The sequence below is a fragment of the Pseudonaja textilis genome, chromosome 3 (genome assembly GCF_049901715.1).
Source record: "Pseudonaja textilis isolate UNSWEBS1 chromosome 3, rPseTex1.2, whole genome shotgun sequence".
Classification (NCBI taxonomy): domain Eukaryota; kingdom Metazoa; phylum Chordata; class Lepidosauria; order Squamata; family Elapidae; genus Pseudonaja; species Pseudonaja textilis.
In genome coordinates, this window is record NC_141992.1 from 23,509,392 (window position 1) to 23,521,834 (window position 12,443).

The 12,443-nt window shown below is 35.4% G+C and overlaps 1 protein-coding gene across 14 annotated transcripts in view; it reads left to right on the plus strand.

Moving 5' to 3' along the window:
- The window catches only part of ZMYND8 (zinc finger MYND-type containing 8), a 110,191-nt gene extending 98,754 nt beyond the window's left edge, over positions 1-11,437 (plus strand). For 12 of the 14 annotated variants that reach the window (XM_026697522.2, XM_087929030.1, XM_087929034.1 and 9 more), the window contains 7 exons: positions 550-740; positions 2,259-2,339; positions 3,438-3,516; positions 4,987-5,226; positions 5,325-5,482; positions 6,911-7,000; positions 10,040-11,437. In XM_026697522.2, coding sequence (XP_026553307.1) covers positions 550-740; positions 2,259-2,339; positions 3,438-3,516; positions 4,987-5,226; positions 5,325-5,482; positions 6,911-7,000; positions 10,040-10,141 — 941 coding nt within the window. In that variant the 3' untranslated portion in view covers positions 10,142-11,437. The remainder of the gene's footprint in view (positions 1-549; positions 741-2,258; positions 2,340-3,437; positions 3,517-4,986; positions 5,227-5,324; positions 5,483-6,910; positions 7,001-10,039) is intronic. The other 2 variants (XM_026697529.2, XM_087929033.1) reach the window with 1 other exon arrangement.
- Positions 11,438-12,443: the final 1,006 nt, after the last annotated feature.

Genomic DNA, 12,443 nt, shown 5'->3' on the forward strand with positions numbered 1-12,443 from the left:
GGGAAAATTGATTCTGTCTCCTTGATTGTGGGCTGAACTCTCTTTAAATAAGCCTGTCAGATAATTTGAATACTTATGATATACTAGTATATATTATAATATATATAGTATATAATAAAACAAATTTATTTAAATCTATTTAATATTGGCTGTATTTTGTTTTAAGAATTTTAAATATTGCAGTCTTTGGAACTACCACTACTTCTTTTCCACTACCACTTTTTACACTCAAACCTTTTGAATGATTTTGTAATGTTCTAGTTAGTCCTAATAAACATAATGCCTTATTAATTGTGAATACTTACAGGGCATTTTAAGGCTGATAAAATCATCATGTGTACTCACTAAAGTATGTCTTATGTTCCTGTCTTATCTTAAGGCTTGTCTTATCTGTTAATAACATCATTCACAGATTAAAATAGTATATTGTTCTAGTAACTAAGCTGAAAAATTGTGAAATAATTTTTATTTCAGAGGTGGCCTGTTTTTAATTTTTTAAATGCCTTGAAATATATAGTAACTCATTTTCAGATTTGTTTTGTATTCTAGCTGTACAGCAGAAAGAAATTACTCAGAGTACTTCAACGTCAACTATCACCCTGGTTACAAGTACTCAGCCTGTTTCTATAGTAACCAGTTCTGGATCAGCAAATACACTTTCATCTTCAGTTAATACAGACTTGCCAATAGCAACAGCTTCAGCAGATGTGGCTGCAGATATTGCTAAGTATACTAGTAAAGTAAGCTTTTTAAAAAAGTGTTATTTAATGCTTGATTTCAGTTAATGCATTTTAACATGTACAGAGGGTTCATCATTCCTTTGTTATTTTCACCATTCTCATGAATAAGATTAACATTTGAGCTCACAGAAGAACATAACAGCAACATTTTAGGTTGACTCCCTAATATATACACATAAGATGTGTAATTTTTTTTTACTGTTTTATGTTTTTTGGATAAGAATAGAAGGGGAATATTAGCCAAAATATTGCGGGTTGGACACCAATATTTTTTTTTTCTGCAGAACCTGGCCAACCTTCTTTAGTGTGAGAAACTAAACAGGGTTAGGCACAATTAGTAATTGGATTGGAGATATCAGGGGTGTAGGCTATACTAAGAAATTACCAGACAAACAAACAAGGGATTCTATATTGTTGAAAGTAACTATATGGACACATCTGTAAAGTCACCAGGAATCAAATTTGTTTTGAATAAATCCTTATTCTCCCTATAAATCTATCTAGTGTGGGTGTGACATTAGAAGATGGATGGAGGATTTATTTTATGGTCAAAGATCCATATAATTACATTACAACAGTGGACAGGGCCAGTCATGGCAGGCCTCCCTTCCCTGGTTAATTTGCCTAGAGCAGACACAGATCCTTTACCTACTTCCCCTCCATCTCATTTACTTAATATGTATGTGCACACACACACACACACACACACACACACACACACACACACAGTTTAACTCACCTTCTCTGCCAGTGCATACTTATCTCTCTGAGACAAATAATCTGTTATTGTGAGAATTTAAACTGGTCCCCATAGAGCTTAATTTCCCTTAATTATGTCCTTCCTAGGAACCTACTAATTTTAATGTTCAAGGCTAATTCTAAGTCTTACTGCAGAACCGATAGGTATCTTTCATAGAGTTTCTATTATAGTATTGAGGACAAAAGGTTTAGAATGCAAAGTGAACAATAATCCCCAAGTTATCTAGGTTCTTCACTGGAAGAACAAGACAAAATCAAATAATGTTATAGTCTTCCCTCTGATCTGGGCTATATATTACCTACTTTAATATAAAAGGCATGATACCCAGATACAGATTTTAAAGCAGAGATTACAGGGTCTACTTTTGCCATTTCTTCTCTCTAGCTTTTTGAACAGAAGTTAAGGCACAATGCCAGATGGTTTCCTACAGAATACATTGCTAGGTAGCTGCTGGAGATAGAGATGCTGCTTTTGTTTGTCAGGTGAAAGCAATGGTAAGCTTGGAAGTGAGGAGAATCCTGCCTAAACAAATATTTATGCTTTAAATTTGGGGATGGGAATACATTCATTGCTCTTCATCAGGCTCATTTGCTTGGGAGTAGCATTTAACTCTGGAACGGCAAATTATTGTAAAGTATGAAACCCATAATAACCATTTTATATTCCAGTATAATCCTTTTCACCATATCTGGTATAAACAAAACTGAAGTTCTTCCCAGTAAATAAATGTTTAATTCTGTATTTTTTCTTTTAAACAGATGATGGATGCTATAAAAGGAACAATGACTGAAATATATAATGACCTTTCGAAAAATACTACTGGAAGCACAATTGCTGAGGTTAGTATTCTTAACTATCTACATGGGGCTGCCCTTGAATGCCATCTAGAAGCTACAACTGATCAAAAAGGCAGTGACTTGAATAGTGATGTATGCCACTTATTATTCCTATGTGATGCTCCTACTATCAGAACTGTTATATTATTAGTTAATTTCCACATTCAGTTCAAGGTCCTGGATGTCACTTATAAAACCCTACATGACCTGTGACCTCGATGTCTTTGGAACCTCTGTTTCCAGTGGTTTCTGTTCATCTAATTAGATCTAGTAGACTGGACTCTTTGGATACCTCAAAGGTTCTAAAGAAGAGAGCACCCCTCTTCTTTAGAATAGTATTGCCCCTCTTCCTCCCCGACATTAGACTGGCTCTCTCCCTGTTAGCTGTCTGGAAAGCTATTAAAATCTGGTTATAGTGTGGAATTGTGACAAATGGTGATACACCCAGCTATGGTATGTGTTTGGAGTTTGATATTTGTCTAGCATGAAGCGTGTTGTAATTCTTATGTTTTTGTTGTATATTTTGATATATTGTTCTTAGTTCTCTTACTAGCTATGATTTTTCAAGCTGCTCTTTGGAGCTGCATTTAAACAGTAGCTAAAAACTTACCCTTAAAATATAATGTTAGTGTTAAATTGGGAGTATACACCAATGGCTTGAGGACCATTAACAGTTCCTAAAAGTGTTGCTTATAATCTCTAGACTCTCTCTTCAAAAATTGGTATCAATACAATTTTAATGTGACAGAAAGGGAAATACTTAAATATATGGGGAGCAGTCATATTAATTGAATAGTCCATTGTGAGTACTTAATTTGGCTTCCTCCACTTGGGACTGTAGGCCTTGGCATATAACTGGTTATTATATTTGGTTTTATAGAGAGCTATCTTTAACCATTCAGAAAATTCAGTTTAAAAGGCCACAGCTTGGTAGTGACAAGTTCAGCTTAGTTTGTGCATATAATGCCTCTACTTGAGGAGCTACACTGGCCTTCTCTTGCAGAACCCCACTCAGTAACAAATGTGGGGATAGAGGAGAAAGAAGGATTTCATTCTATTTTGACTGACATTCTTGCTGTTATTGTATTTTTAATATTTCAGATTCGTCGTCTGAGAATTGAAATTGAAAAGCTTCAGTGGTTACATCAGCAAGAGCTCTCAGAAATGAAACATAATCTGGGTATAAAAATAACATTTTTGTTAAATATTTTTGTGGTTCATTGCCCAGTATGTAAAGAAACATCTGTGCTGATCATATATATAATCTGTGCTTTTCATATACACTGCTCAAAAAAATAAAGGGAACACAAAAATAAGACATCCTAGATCTGAATGAATGAAATATTCTTATCGAACACTTCGCTCATTACATAGTTGAATGTGCTGACATTCAAAAATTGAATGGAACAAAAATTGTCAATGGAAATCAAAATTAGCAACCGATAGAGGTCTGGATTTGGAGTTACACTCAAAATTAAAGTGGAAAAAAACACCACAGGCTGATCCAACTTTGATGTAATGTCCTTAAAACAAGTCAAAATGAGGCTCAGTAGTGTGTGTGGCCTCCACATACCTGTATGACCTCCCTACAATGCCTGGGCATGCTCCTGATGAGGTGGCAGATGGTCTCCTGAGGGATCTCCTCCCACACCTGGACTAAAGCATCCCCCAACTCCTGAAGAGTCTGTGGTGCAACGTGGCATTGGTGGATGGAGCGAGACATGATGTCCCAGATGTGCTCAATTGGATTCAGGTCTGGGGAATGGGCGGGCCAGTCCATAGTATCAATGCCTTTGTTTTTCAGGAACTGCTGACGCACTCCAGCCACATGAGGTCTAGCATTGTCGTGCATTAGGAGGAACCCAGGGCCAACTGTACCAGCATATGGTCTCACAAGGGGTCTGAGGATCTCATCTCGGTACCTAATGGCAGTCAGGCTACCTCTGGCGAGTACATGGAGGGCTGTGCGGCCCCCTAAAGAAATGCCACCCCACACCACCCCACATGGAGGGCTGTGCGGCCCCCTAAAGAAATGCCACCCCACACCATTACTGACCCACTGCCAAACCGGTCATGCTGGAGGATGTTGCAGGCAGCAGAACATTCTCCACAGCGTCTCCAGACCCTGTCACATCTGTCACATGTGCTCAGTGTGGATCTGCTTTCATCTGTGAAGAGCACAGAATGCTAGTAGCAAATTTGCCAATCTTGGTGTTCTCTGGCAAAATCAGTGTTGCTACCTAAGTGGACAGTTTGATTTCACAGAAGTGTGATTGACTTGGAGTTACATTGTGTTGTTTAAGTGTTCCCTTTATTTTTTTGAGCAGTGTATATATAATCAATTATAGAAGTCCAGCTCAGTTGTCACAGTATGTTATCATGATAGCTAATAAACCTAAATTGATTGCTAATTATTTCTTGACACCTAAAAAATAGTAGATTGTTTCAAAAATTTAAAAAACCATGGAAATTCTTAAGATCTTATACAGTAAGCTTACATACATAAATATATACATTATAGTATAAATTTGTCTGCCTTGATTGTAATAAATTATTACGTTTTATTTCCTATAAGGTAGTTTACCATTATTATTTAACAGATAGACCATTTAATTACTGTCAGATTACATGCTGTTCATCTGTTACCTAGAACTCACAATGGCTGAAATGCGACAAAGCTTAGAGCAAGAAAGAGATCGTTTAATTGCTGAAGTGAAGAAACAACTGGAATTGGAAAAGCAACAAGCTGTGGATGAGACCAAAAAGAAGCAGTGGTGTGCCAACTGCAAAAAAGAGGCTATCTTTTACTGTTGTTGGAATACTAGCTATTGTGACTATCCTTGCCAACAAGCTCATTGGCCAGAACATATGAAGTCTTGTACACAATCAGGTAAATGACTAGTGTTTCTACAGTTACACTGTTAATCTTTCAATCTATTTATAAATCAATCTCATCTCCATTTTAAATTCCCTTGGTTTTTATTTTAGCTACTGCAACCCAGCAAGAGACAGATAGTGAAGTTAGTTCAGAAACATTAAACAAAGCGTCCCAACCTGGTTCCAATGCACAGCCAGCACCTACAGAAACAACCAGTGCTCCAAAAGAAAAAGAGGCAGCTGTGGAAAAAAGCAAGGAAAGTGTTACGGTAAGTATGTCCTTCCTTGGTGCATCCTCTCTTTAAGGTTTATTTTTAAAGCTGTACAAAGCAATAAATGGGATTTTATTTTATTTTATTGAGGGCTGCTGAAATGCCTTTGTCTTTATTTTCACCTTTACAGAGTTAGTTCTTAAGGATCCAGGATGTATCTAATCTTGTATGTGCTACCATTTTTTATAATGGCATAATGTGATGAATTCTCATGTGATTTTGCCGTTTCCACCCACTTGGGATGGGCTCATCATAAATATCCCTTAGTCTTCTCTTATTTTGAAATGTGGAGTGTGTGTCACACACACACACAAATGTCCAGTTCTCCTGTTAAGTGCTGAAAGCTGAGTTTGAAAATATTACCCACATCTTTATGTAATTCAGTATCCTTATTCTTCTTCAGAATAACATATACTAGAATTGCTAATCATATATAGATAACTATTATTGTTCTCTATCTTGTATGGGTGAAATATGGGTCCTGGCTTTTAAAGCAATACTAGCAGTTACAATAAAACTTTATTAACAAATACATTTCTGCTTTCTATCCATTCCTGTATGTCCCTATTAGTTTTTCTTAAAGCACTATAGTACATTCTGTTGGGGGGGAAAGGACCTCTTTTATCATGACATTTGTATCAGCTACACCTCAAGTAGTCAGGATTTGTTACAAAACTATATAATTTAATTGCCTTACTTTATTGTAAGGAGAAGAGCCATAGGTCTTGGGTATTCTAGAGAAGAAGAAAGGATGGTCCAGAGCATATTTTGAATTAAAGACACTGAAAAATACTATATATCTTAACAAGAAATTGCTAAATAAATACCCAGTTACCTTACTTGTAATTGTACTGTGCTCTGTGATAAGTTTCTTATCATGAAATATTTTGCTTTGGAAATCTCAAATTACATCACATAATTGTTATATCTGTTTGAAACATCAAATTGTACGCATTGCTCACTTTCATATTTTAAATTTTGCTTTTATTTATAAAAATGTAACCTGTGAATTCATTAAAATGTAGGGTTTTTAAAAAGCCAAGCACTGACATTTTTATGGGTTAAATCCAGAGTTTGGTTTCACAAATGGGGAAGATTTTGTGAGCAAGTTTCACTAAGAACCAAAAGATGGGTAGAAGATAATTTTTAGCTGATTCTCATCTAGCATAATACCTAATCCTATCTCTCATGCTTCAGGAAGATCTCTCAGCTCTTCCGTGTCCCCCATAGCAGATTGATGGGGGTTTTTTTGATACAGGAGAGAAGAGGAATCTGTAAAAATCATTTCCCCTCTTCCCTCAGCAGTTAGAGGCAGTCCTTCCATTTAGGAATGGCAAGATCTAAATCCAAAACCATATTAATAACTAGGTGGCATTGACATAAAAACTGAACCTTTCACTCTGGTTACCTGTGCTGTCTCTGCAGATAGCAACAGGTGTGACAAGCAGCCAGCCTATAAAGTTGGTCCAGGTACCGCAGACCACTACCTATATACCAACTACTCAACCCACAATTGTAAGTACTGTTTTTGGCATTGAAACAGCTCATTTATTTTGGAGGGAGGATGGGTTTTCTCCTGTGTTACCACAATATGAATTCACTGGTCTTAACTCAATTTGCTGTGCAAAATGCTTTATTTTGCTATACACTTCAATTTCTTTTACACCATACATTGTCATCCAGGACAATCAAAGTTTCAAGTTTTATTTATTAATTTAAAATTCCATATTGGTATTATAGTTTCTGCAGCAGTTTAGGGAAAGCTATGCTATTCTTTAGCTGTTGTGTTTTGTCTAAACAAAACAACTTATTTCAAAATTGCATTAAACTTAGGAATTGTCATGTGTTACAATTAATTGGTTGACTAAGAAGCATCAGGAGCCAACAGAGGGTAATGGACATGGTGTTAAGGGTTTTGTCAAGAGGACTAGTATTTTGGTGGTGGTAGGGAATAAGAAGGTAGAAGTTGAAAGTCAGTATGTCACTAGATAGAAAGTGAAATTAGCAGTTAGTCTCTTTTTCTAGCTAACCTGGCAACTTAGTTTTCCCGGTGAATAGTTTCTGTTCCACATAGAATTCACCCTCTTTTCAGTGGCACATAAATAAACAACAGAATTGGAAACATTTCATGGTTTGATCATGGATGAGAGCTGACTTGGCTTCTATAACAAACCTAGTTGGATGACACAAGAGGACCTGTTTCAGTAATTAAGCAGGCTAGAGGAAGGAAGATGGAGCGGAAATGTGTGGCTGTGTATAACAAACTCCCATTAGCTAATTCACTGATTTATTGATGTACTTTCTCAATTACTTAAGTAAGTCTAGGTGGCTTATAGAATTCTAGATGTTAGGAGACTTCCACATCAATATTAGCCTGGACTGTCTGGTATGACTCGGGAATTCATAACAGCTGTGACATTTAAGACATTGGATCTTAGAGACAAAACAGACTGCTGGTATACTCAGTTGGTCTTTTAAAAGAATGATTCATGGGTGAATTTCCATTGACATGAATGGACCACTGCCTGGATAATGTAGGACTTGCAATCACACTCTGTCTGTGTAGGGGTGGAGGACAAATTCAGCTTGCTTTTCCAAACAAGGAGTCATAACAGTGTTTTAGACTAGATTCTGCAGGCAATTCAGACAATGCTTCATAGAATTCTAGAATTGGGAATTTACTAGAGTGGTAGACACAACTGCATAAATACCATCTTCCCTTTTTAAACTCCTCCTCACAGTATGTAGCTTATGGAAGAGCACTGTGGAATGAAGGAGAAAGTAAGATGGCTAAAACACTAATGACAGACAATTCATTATAACACCAGTAAGGCACAGCATAGAGGTCATTTGAGTCTCTACTATGGCAGTTTATACAGAAGGAAACGATACTTTGTTGCATGACCATATCTAAATATTTTTGTATAGTTGTTTAAAATTGTAAGACAATTAAAATTCATTAATGAATGTTAATTTTAATTAACACTAATTAATTAATCCTCAGTCTCTGAATTTGGAATTGGAACTTTCTATAGCTTTCTGTGATATGTTGGGTGTCAGTTATTTTCTAGGTATAGTACAAAGTGTTACATATTATTTGAACACATTACATGGATTGATCCTAGGTCACCTGAGAGAATGCTTCCTCCTCCAAGATTCCCACCATCCACTAAGATCATCTGCACTTCCCACTAACCACTAAAATTATTAAATTTTACCACTGATTAATGTTTTAAATATTCTGGATATTTTAAATTGTTAATCGTTTTTTTATATACCCAAGAAATTTGGTCAGTTAGTGGTTTAAAAAGTAAACAGACAAAATAAAATAGAATATTTGGAAATTTCCTTATTGACATGGGCAGTGATGCTTAGTTTAAGATTATGCCAGGGTTACAATTTGGTTTGTACTCCATCTAGTATCAGGAAAAGTGTTAGAAAGTGTCAGAAAGATTTTATTCAAAATCTAGTTTGGTTAAAAACGTGTAAGAAAAATTGGTAAATTTTTGGAGGATGGAATTATCAGTGACTAATCAGATGGATAAATGGCAGGCTACTAATGCAGCAAATTGATACTATTACAAGATACACAAACCCTGTACATAAACAGGGTACATAAACACATGTGTGTTAAAGTCTATAAAATACTTTCAATTAGTGTATTATGTCTGACTGAGGTGACATTTTTGTGTTCTATCAAGACTGTTTTTAAATTCTTTTCCTGTGACTATGCAAAGTTTGATGAATAAGAAAGACATAAATCAAATGAATAAAAAATGTTTGACCAACCTTCATCAATCTGTTTTCTTCTAAATATATATTTCACCTACCTAATCCTCCAGATAGTAAATCATGATATTTGGAGGGATTATGGGAATACATCCAGATTGGGGAAAATAATATTAGGTATTTCTTTCATCAATTACTGAGCCAAAATGGCAATCTGTATTGATAATAGATTGTATTTAAATATTATTGTAGTTGATGACCTGTGTTGAACACCTGCTTTTTACATCATTTTCTGTATTTTGCACACAAGTCACCACTGAAATTACGATTATATGCTTACATATTGGCATTTTTTATTTTGAAGCATTTCCAGTAAATACTTTCTGGAATTATAAAATATTTCTGACAACCAGTGCAACTATTTGTTTAACACACTTATGAATTAATAGCATTTGATTTTTATCTCTTGAAGACCTATTTTTATTCTGTCTGAGTTTTCAAGTATTATTTAAATAGTGGATTGTTCTTCATTAAAGGTTAGCTTATTGATATCTTCAAAACATTAAACACATACTCCATTGTGTCATTTATTGTTAATGAATTACCTTGCAAATATATTGAAAATATTTATTTGCAGGCTTGAGAATGCATATTGTGGAACCAAACATTAGCCAAAAAACAAAAACAAAACCCCATCCTCTGTCTTGTATCATTACAGAAGTAGTTTACAATGGTGATATGCTATGAAATCTTTGATGATAGCCTGTTTGCGTGATACAGTTCTGCATTTCTGAGACGATGTATCTTTTTGCTTTAAATCTGCAGACCATTCCAGTAGTAGTAAGTCCTACAGCTGGGACCATGGCAATGAGAACAGGAGTTCAGTACGTTCAAACGACAATGCCTGTGCAAGTACGAAGAGTCTAACTGCTAATAAAGGAGACCAGGCAACTATTGGAATAATAATAATCTCTTCATTAGAAATGTGAAAAAATGCCTACAGTTTTTTGGATTAACCTCAAAGGTTGAGACTTTTACCTTTGTACATGTGTACAAAGCAGTTAACTACACTACATTAATGTAAAGCATTAGTGTTGGCTTTAAAAAGCCGGAGGACTGGTAAAATTGATGGTAAACTATACTGTTGTAAATTATGTACAATTTGTGGATGACGTTAAGAGTGCCATCCCCTTTTTTATATTTGTACTGACTTTAGCACACGTTGGAAATTTGTGAAGGAAAGGCTAAATCAGGTTTGCCACAGATGTCATCAAGAAGAATGATCTTCTGGGAATGAGAGTTGCACATAGAAATCATTCTTCCTCTTTAGAGTTTAAAGAAGAAAAGAGATGAAGTACTTGGCTTGTATTTGGAAAAGAAGACAATGCCTTGTGTATGCAACTGAAATTAGTGTTGGCAATTTAAAAATAAATAAATTTCAATCTTTGGGTCTCAAGTACATTAAACAGCAAATTTTGTGTAGCGTATTTAATGTGAGAGAGAATGTTTACAAAAAATAAAGTTTTGTTAATACTAAGGAAAAGGAAGCAAGAACCTTAGTAGCAGTTGGCAATATAGTAATCAGATAATTTGGACACAAGTGGATCTGGGAGATATCCTTAATACTGGCTTTACACACACATACACATCCATACAAGCTTTTCTGGAGGACTTTGGAAAAAGAGAACACAAGAACAAGACATGGCCAGGTCACTTGGAAAAATGGGCAAAAAACATTGATGCTGGGCTAGAGCATGTATTATGGGATTTTTTTATGTTTTTATGTGAGCATGAAGCAGTACAGTATGAGAGAGAAAGTAATCCATGAAAACACTGTCTGTTACACTTATACTGTAGTATCATTTTGTATGTTGTGTAAACAAAAGCATTGAACAAAGCAAGATGATGTATGTATATGAGCAAATTTAATTGTATGATATCATTCCAGTACATTTTGTTGTACATTTTAGTCATAATTGATTTCTCCCATTGTTTATAAAGAATGCAGTCTGTACAGTCTCCAGCTAGTATGCACATTAGAGGAAAGAAAACAAAATGAACAAGAAAAACAAATCAAGAGCAGACTATTTGTGAATTGCAGTTGTGTCAAAGATAGCCTAGCTGGCCTTATTTGTGAAGCATAATTGCTTTTAGCATATGGAAGTATTTTTTCACATTTTCTTTGTATAAAATTTGTATTAAACTAAATATCTTTTTTGCTTATTGTGTTTCTTTATGACCAAAACAGGTGGCACACACTAAACTATGCAGCTTCCATTTTTTTCTGGATTCTTTTTAAATCAAACATACTAGATTTCCATTTTGTTTGGGAAAGGCTAGAACACTTACATGTATCTTTCAAACTTCACTTCGTTGCATTTGTATTCCCATCTTCTAAATTAACTCCTCTCAGATGTTTAGTGAGGCATACCCCCAAAGCACCATATCCTCCTCATGCCCTATTAAATACAGGAACCTTTTTTATTAAACAAAACATTTGAGGGTTTTTTTTTCTGTTTGCAAATGCTGTAGTAATTTAAAAAAATTGGTGCACTATGGGAATACCTCAGGGTTAGGGACATCATGAAGAAAGTGTATATGGTTGCAAAGAGTCAACACATTTGATGACACACAAATTGGTTAAGAAATAAAAGATGAGAAATTTACTATATTTCAGCTGTTCATTGCTTTTCCAAATACTGTAAGGAGAAAAATAAGTTGGCATGTCGCTTATCAAGGTTGACTCAGCCTTCCATCCTGAGGTGGGTAAAATGAGGACCCAAATTGTTGGGGAAATTATGCTGGCTTTAAACTGCTTAGAGGGCTGTAAAAGCATTTGAAATGGTATGTAAGTCTCTTGCTATTACTAGAAGAGCTTCAGTTTCAAAGTGGAAGTCACTAACTTATTCCCAATGAGATGAAATTTAGAAAAAACTATTCTAGTAACATGTCAAAGTGAAGCTACATTTACTTACTACACTGGTATGCCCAGGTAATTTCCTTAACAATAACAACCTACATGAATGTTAATGGCAATCTACTTTACCTTAAGGTCAGATTTTACATTATGTCATGTTCAGGGATGGGATTCTATGAATTCGGGCCCGTTCAAGAGAACTGGATGTTAATTTTACATCCAGTTTGGTGAACCGGTAGTCCTAAAGAACTGCCCTCCCCTCCCAGGAGTCTCCACAAGGCCTGGCTGATGTGTAAGTGTAGGGTAGCCTCC